At 41.2% G+C, this 22,219-nt stretch overlaps 1 protein-coding gene across 1 annotated transcript in view; it reads left to right on the forward strand.

The window, feature by feature from the left end:
• Positions 1-22,219, forward strand: part of Prkar2a (protein kinase cAMP-dependent type II regulatory subunit alpha) — a 54,858-nt gene that overhangs the window by 13,139 nt on the left and 19,500 nt on the right. The window contains exons 2-5 of the mRNA XM_051140352.1: positions 9,985-10,020; positions 10,854-10,906; positions 14,125-14,208; positions 20,536-20,642. Of these exons, the coding sequence (XP_050996309.1) occupies positions 9,985-10,020; positions 10,854-10,906; positions 14,125-14,208; positions 20,536-20,642 (280 nt within the window). The remainder of the gene's footprint in view (positions 1-9,984; positions 10,021-10,853; positions 10,907-14,124; positions 14,209-20,535; positions 20,643-22,219) is intronic.

A 22,219-nucleotide genomic window follows, 5' to 3' on the forward strand; every position in this document is an offset into this window, starting at 1 on the left:
CCAGAAGGGAGTAGAAGTAGCTAATGGGGTATTCTAGAGCTCCATGGAGAGCTGCTCTTCATCATACAACAGAAAGTGATTATTTGGAGCCCGCTAAATTTTGTTCCTAGAGTTGGAGTTTTTGCTACTTCTGACCTGCCTCTAGCTCTTAACACACCTTGCTTCTACCCTGACCAGCCAAGTTCTGTCTCCACGGTGACCCACTGTTTTAGGCCATGCATTTAGGAGGCTCTGAGGAGTGATAGGAGACTTTGAAAGTACTGCCCCCAAAAATCAGGATCCAGAAAATCAGGAGTCATAAAGCTGATTAGTTCTATTCTGGACTTGTTGAATTGCAAGGCCAGCTCTCAGGGCTAGAATTCCAGCTGACATTCAGCCAACAGTGGGAATGTGAGTCTGAAGAGGACAGAAGTCATGAGTGAAGCTTATCTTTTGCTGTTTGTTTTGATTTTTTCTCCTTTGTATGTGCTTTCTCTTATGCATAGAAGGAAGCCTTCGCCCTTTTATTTTCCTCTTGCCTGTGAACTGTTTTTTTTCTTTTTTAAATAAACAGTTCAAAGGTCCTTTTTCTGCCAAGCAACAACCCTATAAGGTAGGTGCTATTATTATCCTGTTTTTATAGATGAGGAAATTGAGACTCAGAGGTTAAATAACTTGTCCAAGGTCTGCTTCTGCAACCTGCACAGCTTGGCACCTGGCCTGCCTAGGGCCAGTGAAGGAATGAAGAAAGGACAGGCACGCAGAAAGCTAGGGCTGGTGTGTTGTTGCACGGTGTGGAGGAGCTGCTACAGCCAAGCAGTCTCAGGCCGCAAACATCCAGGAGAAAGAAGCTGCAGTTACTACTTTTTACACACTGATCAATTGTCATAAACACTTGTATTTGTACACATTGTCAACATTCACACTTGGACCAGCGAAAGGCTTTGCTAGTTTGAAGCCTGGGAGAGGCTTTGCCAACCTCCCGTGGATCTGAAGCGTGACATGCCTTGCCACGTAGACAATGCACACTCCCTCCTTCACGGCTTCCTCTACTCCCCATAGGCTGTAAGTAATTGAGGTGGTTCTGGGATTTGAACCCACGCTGAGGGCTCAGATTTCATACTCAAAACCACTTTTGTCTTACTGCTTTCTAGATAGTTGGCAAAAACTTATTGTATGAATAAAGTATTCATGGTGTTCATTTCTAGACAGATTTTGGGTTTTTGTTTTGTTTTTTTCAAGACTTTCTCTGTGTAGCCTTGGCTGTCTTGGACTCACTTTGTAGACCAGAGAGATCCGCCTGCCTCTGCTCCCCAAGTGCTGGGACTGTAGGCATGTGCTACCGTGCCTGACTGATATTTATTTATTTGTTCTTCAGTTCTGGGTGTTCAACCCAGGGCCTTGTGAATACTAGGCAAGTACACAACCATTGAATCAAACTCCTGACCCTTTGGATTTTTTTTTTTTTTCCCTAAAGAAGGGGTAGGATTTCAAAAGTGTTCCCTTTTAGGATAGTGTCTGAAAAAGGAAACTTCAAACAATTGCTACTATATTCTTTTCTTCTGGTCTTGGTAACTTTTTTTTTTTTTTAACAGAATTTCTCTTTGTAGTCTTGGCTGTCCTTGACTCCTGTTGTAGACCAGGCTGGCCTCAAACTCACCCAGATCAGCTGGCTGGTACCTGGGTTTTGTTTTGTTTTGTTTTCATGTCCTGTTAGGACTATTGTACTAGGTGTGATACTGGCCTTTCCTCTGGGTGCTCTACTCCTTTGGTGATGTTATAACTGCGTTTTCTTTCTGTGATAAGCATTTATGATCTTTCACTCCCTTATGGAAGCTTTCCACTTGCTCCTTGGTGCTTTTTGTATTTTTGCTCCAAGATGGAGAGCAAGCTTTTTTGTTTCCTGCTTGATGTATTCCAGGGGGAAACTGTGACTGGCGTGGCTGGGGTCAAGTTCCCCCTGCAGTGTTACTTTATGGTGGCAGTGTACAGTCTCTCAGCATGGACTACGTGCACTGTCCTGCATCTAAGTTAGAAGTGGACAACAACACTGGCAGTGAGCACTCTGGGGTCAAAAGGCTGACAGGTCATTTGTGAAGCGTAACCACAGTGACCTCGCTTGAAGAAGAGGGAGTCATGGCTCAGGTGGTGCAGGCCCGTTGCTGTGACAGACTGCATTAGTTGAGCAGATCTTACTCTGCTTGAGCTGCAGCACTAGACAGCAAGAGCCTCCCTGCCTGTAGGAGCAGGTATCCCTATCCTGTGAGGGCAGCAGAAGTTGGGGCATTTTAATTTGCTTTTGATCCATTATTAGAATAATAGAGCCGGGCGTGCCGCCTTTAATCCCAGCACTCTGGAGGCAGAGGCAGGCGGATCGCTGTGAGTTCGAGGCCAACCTGGTCTACAAAGCAAGTCTAGGACAGCCAAGACTTGTTAGCTAAGGCTAACACAGAGAGACCCTGTCTCGAAAAACCAAAAAAAAAAAAAAAAAAAAAAAAAAGAGTTGTGAAGAGTCTTTATTGTGATACCTTTAAAATGGTTGGCAAAACAGGTGTGCCAGTGTGTGCACCTATAATCCCAGTATTAGAGAGGCAGAGGTAGGTGGATCTCTGTGAGTACAGGCAGCCTGGTCTATTTAGTGAGTTCTAGGACAGTCGAGGCTAGACAGAGAGAGGCTGTCTTTTTTTTGTTTGTTTGTTTTGTTTTGTTTTTCAAGACAGGGTTTCTCTGTTAGCCTTGCCTGTCCTGGACTCACTTTGTAGACCAGGCTGGCCTGGAACTCACAGCGATTCACCTGCCTCTGCCTTGAGAGTACTGGGATTAAAGGCATGCACTACCACTGCCTGGTGTGGAGAGAGACTGTCTTAAAAAAGCAAGCAAGCAAGCTTGGCATAATATTAAGATACAGTAAAACTTTAAGAACTGTAACTAGGGCCAAGCATCGTGGCTCATGCCTTTAATCCCAGCACTCAGGAGGCAGATGTAGATGGATCACTGTGAGTTTGAAGGCAACCTGGTCTGCAAAGTGAATCCAGGACAGCCAGGGTAATGCAGAGAAACCCTATCTCAGGGGGGAAAAAAAAAAGAAAAAAGAAAGAAAGAAAGAAAGGAAAGAAAGAAAAGAAATGTAACTAGGGACCAGAGACTGAAGAGATGGCTTGTTAAGTGAGGCTTGCTGCCAAACCTGAAGACCCAAGTTCAGTCAGTCCCGAGAACCCACATGGTGCAAGGAGAGACCTCAGTCCAGCAAGTTGTCTTCTGACCTCCACACATGTACACAATAAGGAAATAAATGATAAGAAAAATTATAATTAACAAAAAGCATTTGAGCAGGGCTGGAAAGATGACACAGTGGTTAAGAGCTCTTACTGTTCTTCCAAAGGACTCAGATTTGTTTCCTAGCACCCACATAGTGGCTCACAACCACCTGTAATTCCACCTCTGTTCAGATCCACATGTAGCATTCACTCAGCACACATGAAATAAATCTTTAACAATATTTGAGCGTGCTATATAGGGTGAGATAACAGCTTTGAGAATTTTTTACTTAAATTTTTTTCACTTACATTTGTTTATTTAGTATGGGGAGGCATCCCAGGGCTTACAGGAAATGGTTAAAGGCTAACCCATGAGTCAGTTCTCTCCTGCCAGGGTCAAACTTAGGTTGTTAGGCATGGTGGCAACTGCCTACATCTACTGAGCTATCTGACACTGAGACAGTGTCTTGTTAAGTTGCCCAGGCTAGCCTTGAATCTGTTAGTAACCTAAATAGACTTTGAACTTCTTGACTACATGGGATTGTAGTCTTACGTCAAGCTCCAGTTTTCTAGTCTTTGTCTCTCTCTCTCTTTTTTAAATAAATTTATTTTATGTGCATTGGTGTGGGTGTGTCAGATTCCTTGTTTTTTTTTGTTTTTCGTTTCAGAGACAGGGTTTCTCTGTATAGCCTTTCCTGTACTGGACTTGCTTTGTAGACCAGGAACTGGAGTTTTAGACAGTTGTGAGCTGCCATGTGGGTGCTGGGAATTGAACCTGGGTCCTTTGGAAGAGCAGACAGTGCTCTTAACCACTAAGCCATCACTCCAGCCCTAGTCTTTGTCTCTTATCTTTAGTTTTGTTTTTAATTGTATGAAGAGTATTTTGCCCAGTTTGTCCAATGTGGCTAGCATAAGATTAGACAAGTTTTTGCTTTTTATAGAGGACAGCTGTGTTTACATGTTCTGAGTTTAAAATATTCATGCATTTTTCAGAACTAAATTTTTTTTTGAGAACAGAAAGGATTTCTATATTAAAAGCATATTATAAACAGAGATGCTATAAACAATATCCCCAGATAGTAGAGTGGCAGCTGCAGATTGGGTTACTAGAGAGAACAATGCTATAAGCCAGGCTGTCAGGGAGGTTTAGTTTGGAGTTTTGTTGTTTCTCAGTTCTGGAGATGGATGTATATGAGGCAAGCTCTCTACTCTGAGGCAAATCCTCAGCTCTGGAAAGTCTCTTAACTGGTGGGTCATACTGGTTTTTTTGTTGGTCGTTTTTGAGCTTTGCACCAGTAGTCACTGTTTCATAAGGAGAAAAATCAGTTTATGTATTCTTTGGTTTGTTTGGTTTTGTTTTTGACAGACACAAAGTCTTGGCATGAGTACTGGCAAGGTGGTCCAGTACTCATGATCCTTTGCCATAGCCTTCTGAGTGCTGAGATAGACACATCCCACTCCTCTCACACAACTAAAAGTTTCCCATGCATTTTTTCATGTGTTTGGGAGTTTTGGTTGAGCATGCATCATCATGTGCCCAAGGAGGCCACAAGAGGGTGTTGGATCCCTTAGAAACTGGAGTTACAGGCAGCTGTGAGCGAGCCACCATGTGGGTTCTGGGAACCAGACTCAGGTTCTTTGGAAGAGCAGCCAGTACTCTTACCTGCTGAGCGGCTCTCCAGCCCAAAACTAAATTTTTTTTTTTTTAAAAGTTAAGGTAGAATATAACCATCAAATAGAGTAAGTACTAAGGTCTGGCGGGGTAGTGCATGCTTTTAATCCCAGCACTCGGGAGGCAGAGGCAGGCGGATCACTGTGAGTTTGAGGCCAGCCTAGTCTACAAAGTGAGTCTAGGACAGCCAAGGCTACACAGAGAAACCCTGTCTCAAAAAAAAAAAAAAAAGAATACTAAAAGCTATTCTGCTCTTAGCTGCCTATAATGCCAAATTTGGTACTGCTCTTTACCTGCTAAGGCTTTTGTTTTATTATAGGTTGTGCTTGTTTATTGCCATCACATTAGATTGTGAACTCCGTAAGAACAGGTGGCTTTGTTCTCTGCTCAAATTCAAATGTCTAACAGACAGTAGGTGCTCAGTAAGTAATGAATGAAATAAAGGTCATAGATTTTTTCCCCCCCACTATTAAATCAGCTTCTCTTTGTTATTATTTAGTTAGCTTTTTTTGTCTTTTGAGACAGAGTCTCACTATGTAACTCTGGCTGTACTGAACCACACTGTGTAGATCAGACTGGCCTCAAACTCACAGAGATCCTCTAGCCTCTGACTCCTGAGTCCTAGGATTGAGTCACCAAACCCAGCCAAATCACCTTCTCTTTAAGCTAGTCCTCTGTATCCCTGGGTTCAGCTAGCTAACTTTTGGTTGAATATAGAGTCATATCATACCCTAAAGATGACTATTTTGGTGCATATTTGTGATAGTATGATTTAAAATATATCCAAAATATCTGTAATAATAATGGTTCAGGGGGTAAATGTGCCTACCATCAAATCTGGTGACCTCAGTTTGATCCTTAGAACACAGATAAAGATATAAGGGGAGAGCAAATTCCACAGAGCTGTCCTCTGACCTACACACACACACACACACACACACAGTGGAATTTGCTTTTGTTTTTCATCCTCTTACATACAATCATGGACACACATACATACACACAAACAATCCACAGAAAATTCTGTAATGTGCCAGGCTTTGAGACTACATGGGCAAAAACCTAATTTTATTCCTTGGGGCAATTATAGCCTGGAAGGAAAACCATGATCAACTAAATAAATGACTTAGATCATTTTAGCATCATGCTATGGCATCACTGCTCTGAAGGGAGGGTACTTGGTTTTCTCAGAGCCTGTGAAAGGAACATGACCTTATATGGAAAGTCAGTTAAAGCTTCCTTTTGATGACTCTGAAAGAGAGAACTCTTACTAGTTTCAAAGCCCCAGTAGGTGTTCACTCAGTGTGGTGGTTTGAGTGAGAATAGCCTCCATAGGCTTATTTATTTGACTGCTTGGTCATCCGGAGTGGCACTGTTTGAGAAGGAGTAGGTGGTGTGGGCTTGTTAGAGGAAGTGTCCCCCTGGGTTTGGGCTTTGAGGCTTTAAAAGCCTATGTTAGACTTAGTTCTCTTTCCTGCAGCCTACAGATCAGAATATAGGCAACTGGGTATTTTTGTCTGAATCCTACAGGACAAATATGAGAGGTATAAAGCAGGCCTCTGTTTGAAATTAAGAGCATTACTGAGATCTTCTAGGACAAGAGGATAATAAAGTGAGAAGATGAGGGCCTTTGACTGACAGACATAGTACCTAGAACAGCCAAGACCACAGGACCAGCACAGAATGAACCTGCAAATGAGGGAAACTCAGGCATGTAGATGAATGGAAAATAGCATTCAAATTTTATTTTTTTCCAGCAATCATTAATGAGCTTGCATTTGAGATTTTTTTTTCTGACAGTGATCTATTGTTTTACTTTTATTATCTAAAAAGGAATAAATTAGGTTGCTATAATTTTGTTGTCTTCTAGTAACAAGAAAAGCAGCCAATAGGCTTATAAAATAACACTATCAAAGTGAGATGTTGTTTCTATTTTCCTACTGCTTCAAGCCTATTGTCAAGCTATTAAAGACAGTGTCTAATGCTGGAGAGACAGACCCCTCTCCAGTAAGCTGAGGCTGCTTCTGCTTCTCTCTGCTGGGCTGTTAACATGAAGAGATGCAAATGTTAGAAAGCTATAGTATTTTAAAGTAGAGAGATAAAGATAGAGAAAACAAGCCGGGCGCTGGTGGCACACACCTTTAATCCCAGCATGCAGGAGGCAGAGGCAGAGGCAGAGGCAGGTGGATTGCTGTGAGTTCCAGGACAGCCTGGTCTACAATGTTAGTCCAGGACAGCCAAGGCTACACAGAGAGACCCTGTCTCGAAAAACAAAACAATACAGAGAAAACAGTTTCTGAGTAAGGGATATTGGAAAAAGGAAATAGATGAGTGGTTTGCATTGGGATAAAATGATAAATCCTTCTTACAGAGGAAAATAAAAACATATCAGCCTCAGACAGTCATCAGCAGACAAGCATTCTTTAAATGTGTTCAGATAGATTTTTCTTTTTCTTTTTTTTGTTTTTTGTTTTTTTGTTTTTTGTTTTTGGAAACAGGGTTTCTCTATGTAGCCCTGGCTGTCCTAGACTCACTCTGTAGACCAGGCTGGCCTCGAACTCACAGCGATCCACCTGTCTCTGCCTCCCAAGTGCTGGGATTAAGCCCTGCCTTTAATATATTTTTTCATTCTTGTCCCTCCCTTCCTTCCCAACCCACCCTGTGTTAAGGATTGAACCCAGTATTGTGGATGTAAACATGTTTTTGTTTTGATCCCAAGAGTGGGATGTGAAGCCGGGCATGGTGGCGCATGCCTTTAATCCTAGCACTCAGGAGGCAGAGGCAGGTGGATCACTGTGAGTTCAAGGCCAGCCTGTTCTACAAAGTAAGTCGAGGACAGCCAAGGCTAACACAGAGAGACCCTGTCTCAAAAGAAAAAAAAAAAAAAAAAGTAGGATGTGAAACAGACTTGTATTTTTCAAAGCCTACAACCCAGGGCTTCACAGATAGATATAAGGCAAGTGGTCCTGCCTTTTAGTTACAGGTCTATGCTTGGTTTGTTTTTGGTTTTGTAGATAGGGTCTTGGAATATAATCCAGTCTGGCTTCAAACTTGTAATACTCTTGCCTCAATTTCTCAAGCACTGGGTTTATGTGCATGTACTACCATACTTAGATATATTTTAATGATTTTATTTTTATGTGTATGGGTATTTTTCCTGATTGTATGTGTGTGTACCATACTGTACCAGGTGTCTACAGAGGTGAGAAGAGCGTGTCAGATCCCTTGGAATTAGAATTACAGTTTTCTGCGAGCCATCTTGTGGATGCTGGGATTTGAATCTGGATCTTGAAAGAGCAGCCAATACTCTTAACTGTTGAGTCATCTCTCCAGTGCCATTTTTTGTTCTGTTTTGTTTTTCTTCAAGACAGGGTTTCGCTGTATAGTAGCTCTGGCTGTTCTGGACTCAAACTCACAGAGATCTGCCTGCCTCTGCCTCCCAAGTGCTGGGATTAAAGATGTGTGCCACCACACCCTGCTCCTTATGAATTTTTATAGTTACAAATTTATTTATTTTTGGTGTTTTTGGCCAAGTATACATGTATACATGAGGTCAGAGGACAACTTCAAGAGTTCTCTCTTTCTACCATATAGGACTGGAATTCAGGTCATCAGGCTTGGTGGTCAGCACCTGTACTCACTAAGATTTGCTTTATTTTAAATTGGGGCTGGAGACATGGCTTAGCAGTTAATAGCACTGACTATTCTTCCAAAGGACCTAAGTTCAGTTCTTAGCACTCAGTTAGTGGCTCACAGCTGTCTGCAACGTCCCTTCCAGGGTCCTTTTCTGGCCTCTTCAGGGACCAGGTATCCCATGATGTACATTCAGGCAAATACCTATGCACATAACAGAATCTCAAAAGAAAATTTAAAGAGAGAAAGAGAGTGTGTGTGTGTGTGTGTGTGTGTGTGTGTGTGTGTGTGTGTGTGTGTGTGTGTGTCTTGGTGTGTGTATAGGTAAGTATAAATTCCAGGTTATCTTTAGCTGCATATACTCCATATTCATACTCAGGTGCCTGTGGAAGCCAGAAGAGGGCAGGGAGCCATGAACGGCCTGACAGAGGTCTTGGGTCATCTGGCACATTGAAGTTATAAGGTGCTTTTCTTTTTAGGGAATTTTCTTTTTCCATTTTTCTTTAATCTCTAATTTATTTATTCACATTTTATACTGATTGCTGCAGTCCCCTCCCTCCTCTCCTCCAGGTCCCACTCTCCTACCCTCTTCTCTTATTCCTCTCTCCCCTTCTTCTCAGAAAAGTGAGCCTCTCCCCATTCTGCCTCCCACCCCATGCCACCCCACACCTACACTTCATGTTGCATCAGGACTAAGCACATCGTCTTTCACTGAGGCCGGACAAGGCTGTCCCAGCTAGAGGGAAGTGATCCAACAGCAGGCAACAGAGTCCATGTCAGTGACAGCCCCTGCTGCAGTTGCTAAGGTACCTACATAAAGACTGAGTAGTCCATCAGCTCCGTAAGTGTAGGGTGCCTGGGTCCAGTCCTTGCATGCACTTAGGTTGGTGGTTCAGTCTCTGTAAGCACCCATGGGCCTCGGTTAGTTGACTCTGTTGGTCTTCTTGTGGAGTTCTTGTCCCCTTCAGGTCCTTCCCCCAACTCTTCCACAAGATTCTCAGATCTCCGTCTAATGTTTGGCTGCTGGGTGGAGCCTCTCAGAGGACAGTTACCTTGGCTCTTGTCTTCTGGTCCCTAATGTAAATATTTTCTATATTGTCTTTATATGATCATATTGAATAACAATAATTTGTAGGGGCTGGAGAGATGGCTCAGTGGTTAAGAGCACTGCTTGCCCTTCCAAAGGACCCAGGTTCAATTCCCAGCACCCACATGGCAGCTCACAACTGTCTGTAACTCCAAGATCTGACACCCTCACACCAGCACACATAAATTAAATAAAATATTAAAAAAACAATAATTTGTAGTCAAATATAGAAAAGTGTGGGCTGACCCACCATTGATTTTGGGGTGCTTTCTTTTGTCTTTGCAAAAAGCAAGGGTAAGAACAGAGGCATGTGACATAATGATGACTAAATGTTGCCTTTTTTTTTTTTTTTACAGTTCCGGCTCCTACCAGATTTACTAGACGAGTATCAGGTATGTGCTCTCTTTTATGACATACTGCTAAAATCTTATTTTAAAACAGGAATCTCTTGGGGCCTGGAGAGATGGCCCAGAGGTTAAGAGCACTGGCTGTTCTTCCAAAGGTCCTGAGTTCAATTCCCAACAACCACATGGTGGCTCATGACAAAACCAAAAAAAGCAAAAAAAAACCAAACAAATTTTGTATGAATCATACAACGGTGAATTAATGTCTTGTGACTTAATAAAAGTTGCACCTCCCCAGTGCTGAGACAGATATGTGGTACCATGCCTAGCCCATCATGCCTTCTGACTTCACTTTGGCATATTGGGGCAGGGGAGTGTGCATGCACAGCACGCATGCACACACAGACACAAACACACACACAGTATAACTCTCCTTCCACCTTTCTATAACCATCTATAATGAGATCTGGTGACCTTTTCTGGCAAGCAGGCATACAAGCAGGCAGAAGACTGTATAAATAATAAATAAGTCTTCTTTTTAAAGATAGGAATATTTAAGTGAAAAGAAATTCATCTCTAAACTGAAAAGATAAACTATTCAGGACAGCCAAAGCTACACAGAGAAACATTGTCTTGAAAAGCCAAACCAAATACCACCAACAAAAAATTTTATTTAAAAAAAAAATAATTCTAGCCAGGGCATAAATAATAAACAAATCTTTTTTTAAATAGATAAATAAATAAGGATTAGAATGATTGCAAAAGGCACAGGCTAGCACAGATATGAATATGTACATACACATAACACCCATACTTTCTTTTTTCTTTTAAAACTCACTCATTTTATAACTTCCATTTTTTTTTCCCCTTTTCAATTTTAGTCTGTGCGGAAACCTTTAACCCTGATGAAGAAGAGGAAGATAATGATCCAAGGGTAAGAACTAAATCTCAAGTGTTATGTGGAACTGCATTCCCTATTGATTCTCTTCTGCTGCATACCTCAGATAAGACAGTGAGAGGTCGGGTGCTCTCTCTCATATCCAGACCCTAACTGTTAATGTCTGTGTGCCTGTGCGAGAGTGGCTGTAGACAACCACAGGAGAGGGGTCGGGTGTACAGAGGAAAGTTAAGGAGGGCAAAGGACATCTGCTGGGTGAAGTGAAAAGGAGGTCACTGAGGGTACAAAGGCCAAATGGGGTGTGGATAGGAAGGGGAATTGGAGAACAGAAGAAGGAAGAGAAGAACAAAAACTAATTTAGGCCGGGCGTGGTGGCGCACACCGTTAATCCCAGCACTCAGGAGGCAGAGGCAGGCAGATCGCTGTGAGTTCCAGGCCAGCATGGTCTACAAAGTGAGCCTAGGCCAGCCAAGGCTAAATAGAGAGACCCTGTCTCGAAAAACAAAACAAAAAGCAAACAAAAAAACCAAACAAATTTTGTATGAATAATACAAAGGTGAAACTTAATGTCTTGTGACTTAATAAAAGTTGCCACCTCCCCAGTGCTGAGATCATATATGTGGTACCATGCCTAGCCCATCATGCCTTCTGACCTTCACTTTGGCATTATTTGGGGCAGGGGAGTGTGCATGACACAGCACGCATGCACACACAGACACACACACACACACACACACAGTATAACTCTCCTTCCACCTTTCTGTGGGCTCCAGAGACTGAGTGAGAAGGTCAGGCTTGGTACAAGACCAGTGTTTCTACCTGCTGAGCCTCACTGACCCTCAGTGCCACCCAGCACAGCCACGTGGTGACTCATGAAGGAAAGTCAGCAAACCAGTAAAGAAGATAAGTGCTCCTGTGTTCATATTTTGATGAACATCTTGCAAAAAAAAAAAAAAAAAAAAAGAAAAAGCATGCTGGAAAAATGCCTAAACAATACCAGGCGTGGTGGCACACACCTTTAATCCTAGCACTTGGGAGGCAGAGACAGGAGGATCTCTGTGAGTTCAAGGTCAGCCTGGTCTACAAAGTGAGTCCAGGACAGCCAGGGCTACACAGAGAAACCCTGTCTTGAAATCCAAAAAAATAAATAAAATAAATTTTAAAAAATTAAAGTATCTATGGAATGCCATTTTTTTTAGACAGTAGGTTGAAACCAGCCCTGGTTGAGGGTTTGGTGACGAGGGCCTCCCTGGCTTTGCAGAAACCTTAGACCTAGTCAGCTGACATAGTCAGACTTAGCAGTTACTAGGGTGACTTCTTCGTAAGGATGCAGAATGGAGATCATTACATTGTCGTAACAGTGAAAAATGGAAAAACCTAAGATGTCTCTTAATAAAGGATTGTCACCTACAATCCCTAATTTCTCATTGCAAATGTATGGAATTGGTTCCCTCTTTCCACATTTATGTGGCTTCTGGAGATTGGGCTCAGGTTGCCAGGCTACCACAGCAAGCACCTGTTTACCTGCTGAGTCTGCCCTTCCTATTGCAAATTTAACACTTGTTTCTGGTAGAAACTATGTTTAGGAAGTAGCTTAATATGTCTCTCAATTGCCAGGCAGTGGTGGCGCAGGCCTTTAATCCCAGCACTTGGGAGGCAGAAGCAGGCGAATCTCTTGAGTTTTGAGGCCAGCCTGGTCTACAAAGCAACTACAGGACAGCCAAGGCTACATAGAGAAACCCTGTCTGGAAAAACAACAAAACAAAACAAAAAATCTCTCAATTATAATATCAATGTTAGGTTGTAGTATTTCTTTTTAGTCCAGCAAAAATTTTTGTCCCTAATAATGGTAATAGTTTTAAAGACCCTACTAAATAAATTAAGGCACTATTTTAGAGGCTCTACATACATGATTTAATCCTTATGACAACTAGTTTGTAAATGTCACTATTACTGTTAATATAACTGTAGCTTATGTAGCTGTTGTTAATTGCCTTCTCTATGTAGATGTTAATAGACAATGTGAACTCCTGATTTTTTTTTTTAACATACTCTTTCTGGGTCAGAGAAATGGCTTGGTGGTTAAGAGGACCTGATGCTCTTGCAGAGAAGCCACATTCGGTTCCCTGCAACCACAAGTGGTTCGTAACCACCTTATACTCCCTGCTCTGGGAAAATTGGGGATCTCTAGCCTCTGTACCCAAATGCTCCTACATACTGACACACATATACATGATTAAAAATAAAAATAATTTCATTTTAGTTAAAAATTGTTTTGATTTAAGATGTTTTTAGGTCTAGATAGATGTTTTAGGTTGATAGAGATGAGATAAGATAGATATTGATTTACATTCAGAATTTTAGACTCACCAAGATAGGAGAGATGTTTACTTCAAGGTTGCCAAATACGAATAGCCAAAACACTATGAATGTAACATTTATGTAATTCCTGATTGCTTTGTGGTTCTTTTTACTGTATGTAATGTGTGTGTGTGTGTGTGTGTAATAATAATATAATGTATATGTAAAAAAGAATTAATTTTAAAAAATAAAAATAATAATAATTTCAAAAAGACGGGCATACAGTTCGTTTTTCTTTTTTAAAGATTTATTTATTACATATACAGTGTTCTGCCTGCATATACAGCTGCACACTAGAAGAGGGCATCAGATCACATCATAGATGGTTGTGAGCCACCATGTGGTTGCTGGGAATTGAATTTAGGACCTCTAAAGAGCAGTCAGTGCTTTTAACTACTGAGCCGTCTCTCCAGCCCTGAGAGCATACAGTTTTATCTATGTGTTCACTGTTGTCTCTAGAGCTAGGAGAGTGCCTGGAACTGGGTAGATGTTCAATATTTACTGAAGGAACAATTTCTACTCTCCAGACACCACAGACAGCTAATGATTGCCAGCCACACACACAGCAGGTGGCTCCAGAGTCGTGTTTCTCTCCTGTGTGTACTGCATATTAAGTTGCTTCTCCATAGCAGTAGACTGCTTGCTGTTTTTGTAGAATTAGAATTGTGTATGTGTATGTATATATGGGTAAGTGGGTCTGTGTAGGTGTGTGTATATATATTCTATATGTGTGTGTATATGTGTACAAAAATATATATACACATATATAATATATATACAAACACATATATATTTGGCTTTTCTTACTTTTAAAGAAAGAAATATATTAATTTTTAAATAGGTGATTTTCAAATGGAATAAAATAATTTTCTTGGCTTTATTTCAATTGACAGGTAGTGCATCCCAAAACTGATGAGCAGAGATGCAGGCTTCAGGAAGCTTGCAAAGATATTCTTCTTTTCAAAAACCTTGATCAGGTAACATTGCTTTGAAAAGTATTTTTGTTATGATATTTTAGCTTTTTTCCTATTTGACATTTAATCAAATTTTAGCATATTAGCCAGAATTTAAGCACATATTTTCATATTAATTTATTTGCCAAAAATGCTTTTGTTCTGTTGACCATTATAATGATGATATAGTTTTGTTGTTTTGTTTCATTTTAAGACAGGGTCTTGAGCTGGGCAGGGATGGCGCACGCCTTTAATCCCAGCACTTGGGAGGCAGAGGCAGGTGGATCCCTGTGAGTTTAAGGCCAGCCTGGTCTACAGAATGAATCCAGGACAGCCAAAGCTACACAGAGAAACCCTGTCTCAACAAAACAAAACAAAACAAAACAGGGTCTTACTATGTAGCCTGGCTAGTACTGGAACTCCGTATGTAGACTACGCTGGCTGCAAACTCAGAGAGACCCACTTGCTCCTGCCTCCTGAGTGCTGGGATTAAAGTCATACACTATAACACCTACTGAAGACATAGTTTTTCAATGCCTTTAGTAATACCAATAATTTAGAAACCATGTAGTTTAGTTATGGTGCCAAGTAATGCCAAGGTGACATGGTCCTTCCTGGCTTTGGTTGGAGGGTCTACATTTATTTCGTAAAGGAATTGATTTTCCTAGAGATGCTGCTATGTGAGTCTCATTATCACAGCAGCTAATCCACTCAAAGTGTGTGTGGAGTGGGGAGGATTGTTTCTTATGCTTCACATATGGGACTCCTCTTGTAATGGCTTCCAGTTTTGTGTATCTGTAGGGTTTCACACAGGATATGTAGCCAAGTGTCTCTTTCAGTTGTGTGGAGGTCAAAGGACAACTTAAATACATCAGTTCTCTCCTTGTGCTGTGGGATCAAATTCAAGTCATCAAGATTGTCGGCAAAGGCCCTTACTTTCTGGGCCACATTACTGGCTCTCTGCCTTATTTTTTGAGACAAGTTTTCTCATGGAACTCACTAGTTGTCACTTAGCCAGACTGGCTTCCAGTGAGCTCTCAGAATCCACTGTGTGTGCCCACTCACTGCTGGGTTTATAGGTGCACATCTATCTGTTCCTGGCTTTTATGCAGGTTCCAGGGATTCAAACTAAGGTCCTCATGCTTTTGTGACAAGTACTTTACCCACAAGCCATCTCCATAGCCAGAATATATATTTCTTTAAGATTTATTTAGAAAAGGGCACCAGACCTGATCATAGATGAGCCACCATGTGGGTGCTGGGAATTGAACTCAGGACCTCTAGAAGAGCAGCCAGTGCTCTTAACCTCTGAGCCACCTCTCCAGCCCCCATTTGTCAATTTTGTACTGTCAGAATTGTAGGAAAGTTTTATTTCCCAGTATAGGATACACTTTTACCATTTTCTTACTGAAAAATAAGAGATCTGAGCATGGTAGGACACAGACCAGTACTAGGAGGCTAAGACAGGAGGATCTCATGTTTGAGGATGACCTGGGCTGCACATCAAGACCTTGCTGGAAGAATAAAAGAAAAAAAGCAATTAGACAAGGAGAGGAACAGAAGGAATCTGACGTCTGTCTATGTATGTGCGTGTGTATGTGTGCATGTGTGTATGTATGTATATGTGTGTGTATGTATGTATGTATGTGTTTATTTTGGGTTTTTTTGTTTGTTTGTTTGTTTTGGTTTTTCGAGACAGGGTTTCTCTGTGTAGCCTTGGCCATCCTGGACTCACTTTGTAGACCAGGCTGCCCTCAAACTCACAGAGATCCACCTGCCTCTGCCTCCCGAGGGCTGGGATTAAAGGTGTGCGCCACTACGCCCGGCCTTTATTTTGGTTTTTTAAGACAGTTTCTCTGTGTAGCCCTGGCTGTCGTGGACTCACTTTGTAGAGGAGGCTGGCCTTGAACTTACAGAGATGCACCTACCTCTACCTTCCTGAGTACTGGGATTAAAGACCTATGCCACCATCACCCATTTTTTCAAGTTTTCAAATTTGTTTCTTAAATTCCTTTTTTTTATCCCCAGCACCCAGATTTAAAAAACAAAACCAAACCAACATGGGCCATGTGTGGTGGCGCATGCCTTTAATCCCAGCACTTGGGAGGCAGAGGCAGGAAGGTCATGTGAGTTCAAGGCCAGCCTGGTCTACAAAGTGAGTCCAGGACAGCCAAGGCTACACAGAGACATCTTGTCTCGAAAAACAAAAAACAAAAACAAATAAACAAAAACCCAATGTGGTTCCAAATCTTTATAACAGGAGCACAGTGGGAGAGACCTGCAGATTCTCAGAACTCACTGGCCTCCCAGTCTAGCCAGTCAGTGAACTCTGGGTTCAGTGAGAGACCCTGATCCAAAAGGTGAAGTAGAGAGCAATCCAGGAAAGACACGCAGTATCAATCTCTGGGCTCCACACGTATGCAGACACATTTCCAAACACAAACGTACACGAAACTTTTCATTTCAAGTTTACAGTAAAGCCAAAAGAATGGTACCATGAACACCTTTAAATGCCTTCAAAACAACATGTGTGTGGTGTATGCATGCAGTATATGCATGTGTATATCTAGATATGCATGCCATGTGTTTGCAGAGGCTAGAGGAGGGTACTGGGTGTCCTGCTCTGTCATTCTCAGCCTTATGACCTTAAGACAGGGTCTCATATGAGCCTGAAACTAAAGCCCCAGAAATTCTCCTGTGTTTAACTTTCACCTTTATTTTTGCTTGGGAAGTGCTGGATAAACGGGTGCGCCACCACGCCCGGCTGTACCTGCCTGCTGAGCCCCTTCCTCAGCCCCCACCCTCGAGCTGTGCCGGCGGGCTAACATTCCATCATTTACTCTCTTCATGTGTACATTGGTGACGGGGAACAGAACTTGTGTTCTAAGCTTTTATCCATGTGTAAGACTTTGGCATATATTTTCTAAGAATGAAAATAACTTTTTAATTATACATTATTAATTTTGTTTTGTGGGGGTTGTGGTTTCATATAGGCCAGGCTGGCTTCAGATTCCCTCTGTCACTAAGAATGACTTCAAATGATGGGATTACAGGTGTATGCCAACACACTTTGCCTGAGAATCAATGCTTTTCTTTTTTTTTTTTTCTTTTGGCAATACTGGGGATTGAACTCATAGCCTAGAGCATGCTGTGCAGGCACTCTACAACTGAACTGTATTCCTAGCTTTTTGTTCTGTTTCTCAGTTGAGGCACATATTGTATTTGATTGTGTTATGTCATTTTTGTTCCCTCTGGCACAGATGACCCCCTGTCCCTGACACCTCATCACAGTTCTGGAGAAGGCAGGTTCCTGAGACCTGGCCCTGAGGTGCTGCTTAGTCTGTAGTATACATGGAAATTGGAGTGTAGTGCCAGTATTTTTTCTACTTGTAGAATTTTATTTTTTGGCAGCATTTAACTAAAAAATTTCAGGGAATATCGGTCTACGGTCTACGGTCTACATTTTTACACAAGTGTGGATGGCACACAGTAGCAAGCATTTTTTTTTTTTTTTTTTTTTAGTATCTGTTAGTTTGTATGGTATTCAACACCCATGGGACTTTGGAATTAAAGATGCCTTTTGGCATTTATTTTAGGAAGAGCATAGTCACTCTGACAGAAATTACGTGGAATTTCACAGAAATAAAGTCTTTCCTTTCTAAGTTAAAGCTAGTTTTTTGTTTTTGTTTTCCCATTTCTGGTCCTGAGAATTGAATTGAGGACCTCACATATTTGAGATATGTATTCTGTGACTCAGCTATTCTGTGTATCTATGTGTAGGTGCATGTTATGAAAGGGGTGCGTGTGTACGTAGAGGCCAGAAATCAGCCTTACATGTCATTCCCCCCTTCCCCAACACACACACACACACACACACAGGGTTTCTCTATGTAACAGCCCTGGTTGTCCTGGAACTTGCTTTGTAGACCGCCTGCCTCTGCCTTCCAAGTATTGGGATTAAAGGCATGTGCCACCATGCCTGGCTATGCATCATTCTTTAGATGCTGTATACTTTTTTTATATATATAAAAAATGGGTTTTTGGAAATCAAACTCAGACTGACTGAGCCATTTCCCTGCACCCCCCCCCCCACCTTTTTTTTTTTTTTTAATATGTTGTCATATAGCCCAGGATGTCCTTGAACTTTGGTTCTCCTTATTTTAACTTTAGTGTAAAGCTGATATTTTTTTGTACTCCCTGCCACTCTTTAATTTTCTTTTCTAACAGAGGGACTCTAACTTGAGTCTGAGACCAGTGTTTGATCAGAATTTAGTAGTATTGTTTCCTTTGTATTGTATTTATTCTTATAGTTGCTTTCTGGTTCTGACATGTAATATTGGTAAGTATGTAATTATGTGTGTTATATATAAGCGAAGCTATATTAGCTGTCCATTAGATACCACTTATTAAGTAAAATTGTGTGGTAAAATGCTCTCTCAAAGTTTCCTTCTTTAGTCATAAAAATTGATGAGGTAGAAATTAAACCGTTAGTGCTGTGCTGGCGTAAGCAGAGATAAACATATACAAGATAATGTGTGTCTACAAGATACAGTTCTTTAGTTAGTAAGCCTGTTAATGTCCACACCTTTAGGAAAGTATCAGCACACAGTTTTATGTAGTGTGTTGGAGCCATCCAGGTAGATGGCAGTCTTGTTGGTGCAACTGGTGAAATAGGAGCCATGATTTAGATAACCAGTTTCTAAGTTGTTGGGAAGCTTTTCTGTTTTTAAAATAATGATTATTAATGCATGCTAATTGTGAAAATGAATGGACTTGATTGATATTTCTACATATGTAAATCTCTCTAAGCTTTTTCAAGACAGGGTTTTTCTGTATAGCCCTGGCTGTCCTAGACTCACTCTGTAGAGCAGGCTGGTCTTGAGCTCCAGAGATCCACCTGCCTCCGTCTCCCGAGTGCTGGGACTACAGGTGTGCACCACCACGCCCAGCTGTAACTGTCTCTTCCAACCTTTCTCCTATTCTTTCCTTTCTTGTGGTTTGTAGTTCTTCTTTATTTTCAGGTTATCTTTTTTGTTTAGTTTTCACACATAAGAGAAAACACACACCACCTGTCCTTGTGTCTGTTTTACTTCATTTAACATGATGCTGCCCGGTTTCATCCATTTGCTACCAACGAGTTCATTTTTCTTTATTCACTGCATTGTGTGGATACCATATTTTCTTCACCCCCTCACATGTTGATGGGCATATAGGCTGATTTCATATTTTGGCTCTTTTGAATAGTAACATAAAAATATGAATATGTATTTTTTGTCTCCTGACTTCATTTCTTTTTGATGAGTACCCAGCAGTGATATAGCAGGATTCTATGCATCTCTGTTCTTAGTCTCCTGAGGAGCTTACACACTGCTTTCCATATCAGCCCCACTAATTTACATTTCTGCTGTCAGTTGCAAGGGCTTCTTTTTCTTCTCTTCCTTACCAGCATTTCTTCCTTCCTTCCTTCCTTTCTTCCTTTCTTCCTTCCTTCCTTCCTTCCTTCCTTCCTTCCTTTCTTTTTTATAATACTCCATTCTAATTAGGGTGGCATGAAGCCTTACTATAGTTTTGGTTTGCATTTCTCTGATGACCAAGGATGTTGATTTTGAAAATCCGCCTCCCCATCCCATTTCTTTTCTTTTTTAGAGGAGATCCTTTACATGTATCTTAGTTTGGCCTTGAATTCTGCCTAGAGTAACCTTGAACTTCTGATCCTTCTATCAACCCAGTGCTGGAATTAAAGTGCTTGTCTATTTATTACAACACTGGGAATCAAACCCAGGGCTTCTAGAATGCTACTCACTCTAACAACTCTAGGCAAATCTCTGAAACCCTGTCTCGAAAAACCAAAAACAATCAAATAAACAAACAAACAAACCAAAAACAATGGGCATCCTGGTGTGCTGGCACACACCCTTAATCCCAGGAAAAAAAAACAAACCACAAAGGTTGTATTTACCCCACTTTGTGTGATTATAAGGCTCTATACCACGGCCAAAGTTTAAGTAGAAATCTAAGAGCTACTGGAAATGAATTACGGCATTATTTTTCTTCGGACCTCAATAGCAAACAGCAAGCACAACTGCCAAACCCTTTCTTTTTTTATTTAATTTTATGTTTATTTTTTATTTTTTTAATTTTATTTTCAAGACAGGGGTTCTCTGTGTAGCCCTGCCTGTCCTGGAACTTGCTCTGTAGACAAGGCTGGCCTTGAACTTAGAAATCCAGAGATCCACCTGCCTCTGCCTCTGCCTCCAGAGTGCTGGGACTAAAGGCATGTGCCACCATGCTTGGCTGACCAGTTTTCTCAGCAAATGTAAAAGCCGTCTGTTATCTTTGTGTGTGTCTTAGGAGCAGCTTTCTCAAGTTCTCGATGCCATGTTTGAAAAGATAGTCAAACCTGACGAGCATGTCATTGACCAAGGAGATGATGGAGACAACTTTTATGTCATAGAACGGTAGGAGACACTTTTTACATGTTTGGCCATGCTTCTTAGATTTACAATTTAAGACAAAAGCTTCATTCTATACTATTTTTAGCCCAGAGAAGTCTAGAACCAGGTGAACAAACTTCCCAAAGCCTTTCTAGGGATCACAGTTACCTCTCTGTCCACGGCTGTCCTGAGAGCCCCGAGTAAAACCTCTGTTTGGGGGAGATAGCCCTTACAGTTGAAAATCTTGCTTTTAGTTAGGCAAAGAATGGCGTGATGTGCTCTGTAAACATGTCATTTGTTTAATTGACTTGATTCCCTGAAGAGTTTCTGTGACTGCATTGTCATGGGAATCTTTGGTTTCCAGACTGTTTTATTTGGAGTCACTTGTTAAAATTTATTTATTTATTATGTATGCAGTGCTCTGCCTGCAGGGCAGAAGAGGGCACCAGATCTCATTATAGATGGTGGTGAGCCACCATGTGGCTGCTGGGAATTGAACTCAGGACCTCTGTAAGAGCAGCTGGTGCTCTTAACCTCTGAGCCATCTCTCCAGTCTGCTTTTAAAATAAATGTACTTCTGTAACCTCCATGCCACAACGCCTCTCTGCACCAGGTGTAGGCCATATTGGGAAAAACAAAGTATTTGGGTTTACCTCACCAGCTTACTTGCATCTTAGCTTCTTGAGTTGAATGTGTTCTCCTGAGGAAGAATGGGTCTTCCTTCTGGACTCCTCAGTCCTAAAGTAACATAATAAAATGTTATCATACATTCATTATCTTCAATTATTCTTTAATATTAAAATGTCTATTTATGTGTATGCATATTTACATAAATTTGTATTTGTGTATATGCATACAAAATAAAGGTTATTTATTTATGTATTATGAGGTGGTGAGGAGTGAGGTTTATACACTTGAGTGCAGTGCCCTCAGAAGCCAGAAGGGGGTGTTAGATCCCTCGGAGATGGAGTTAAAGACTGTTGTACACTGACCAGGGGGCTGGACTCTGAAGTTGGGGCCTCTAGAAAAGCACTGTGTGTTTCTAACCATTGAGCTAGCTTTCCAGCTCACTTTTTCCTTTTTAAAGTCATTTCAAAGTTCAAGAAACAAAATCCTTGTATAAATAGTATAGAAAATTATTTTAAGCCCAGCCCCCCAGGTTAATGTAATGCCACATTTTAGTATATCAAATTGCTCAGAATAAGTTGCAGAAAGCTAGGCATGGTAGTCACACCTGTAATCACAGCAAAAGAATATAGAATCAGTAGGTTCAGGAGTTCAAGGTCATCCTCAGCTATGTAGCAACTTCAAAGCCAGCCAGAGCCATCTGAGACCCTGTCTCAAAACAACACAAAGTGAGTTTCAAACGTAATGTTTCTTTATTTCTGAATACCTCCACCTGTATTTCCTAAAAACAAGGGCATTATCTTAGGCACATAACAATTTTTAAATCAGAAATAAATGTTTTTATACTATTGCAGCCAAGATATAGGCCTTATTTAGAATTTTCTAATTACTTCCCTGAGTTTGGAGATTCTTTTATTGGTTTTCATCAAGTAATTGTTATAAATTTAGCTTATCAAAAAAAAAATTCCAATAAA

The sequence above is a fragment of the Acomys russatus genome, chromosome 32 (genome assembly GCF_903995435.1).
Source record: "Acomys russatus chromosome 32, mAcoRus1.1, whole genome shotgun sequence".
In the NCBI taxonomy this organism is placed as follows: Eukaryota; Metazoa; Chordata; class Mammalia; order Rodentia; family Muridae; genus Acomys; species Acomys russatus.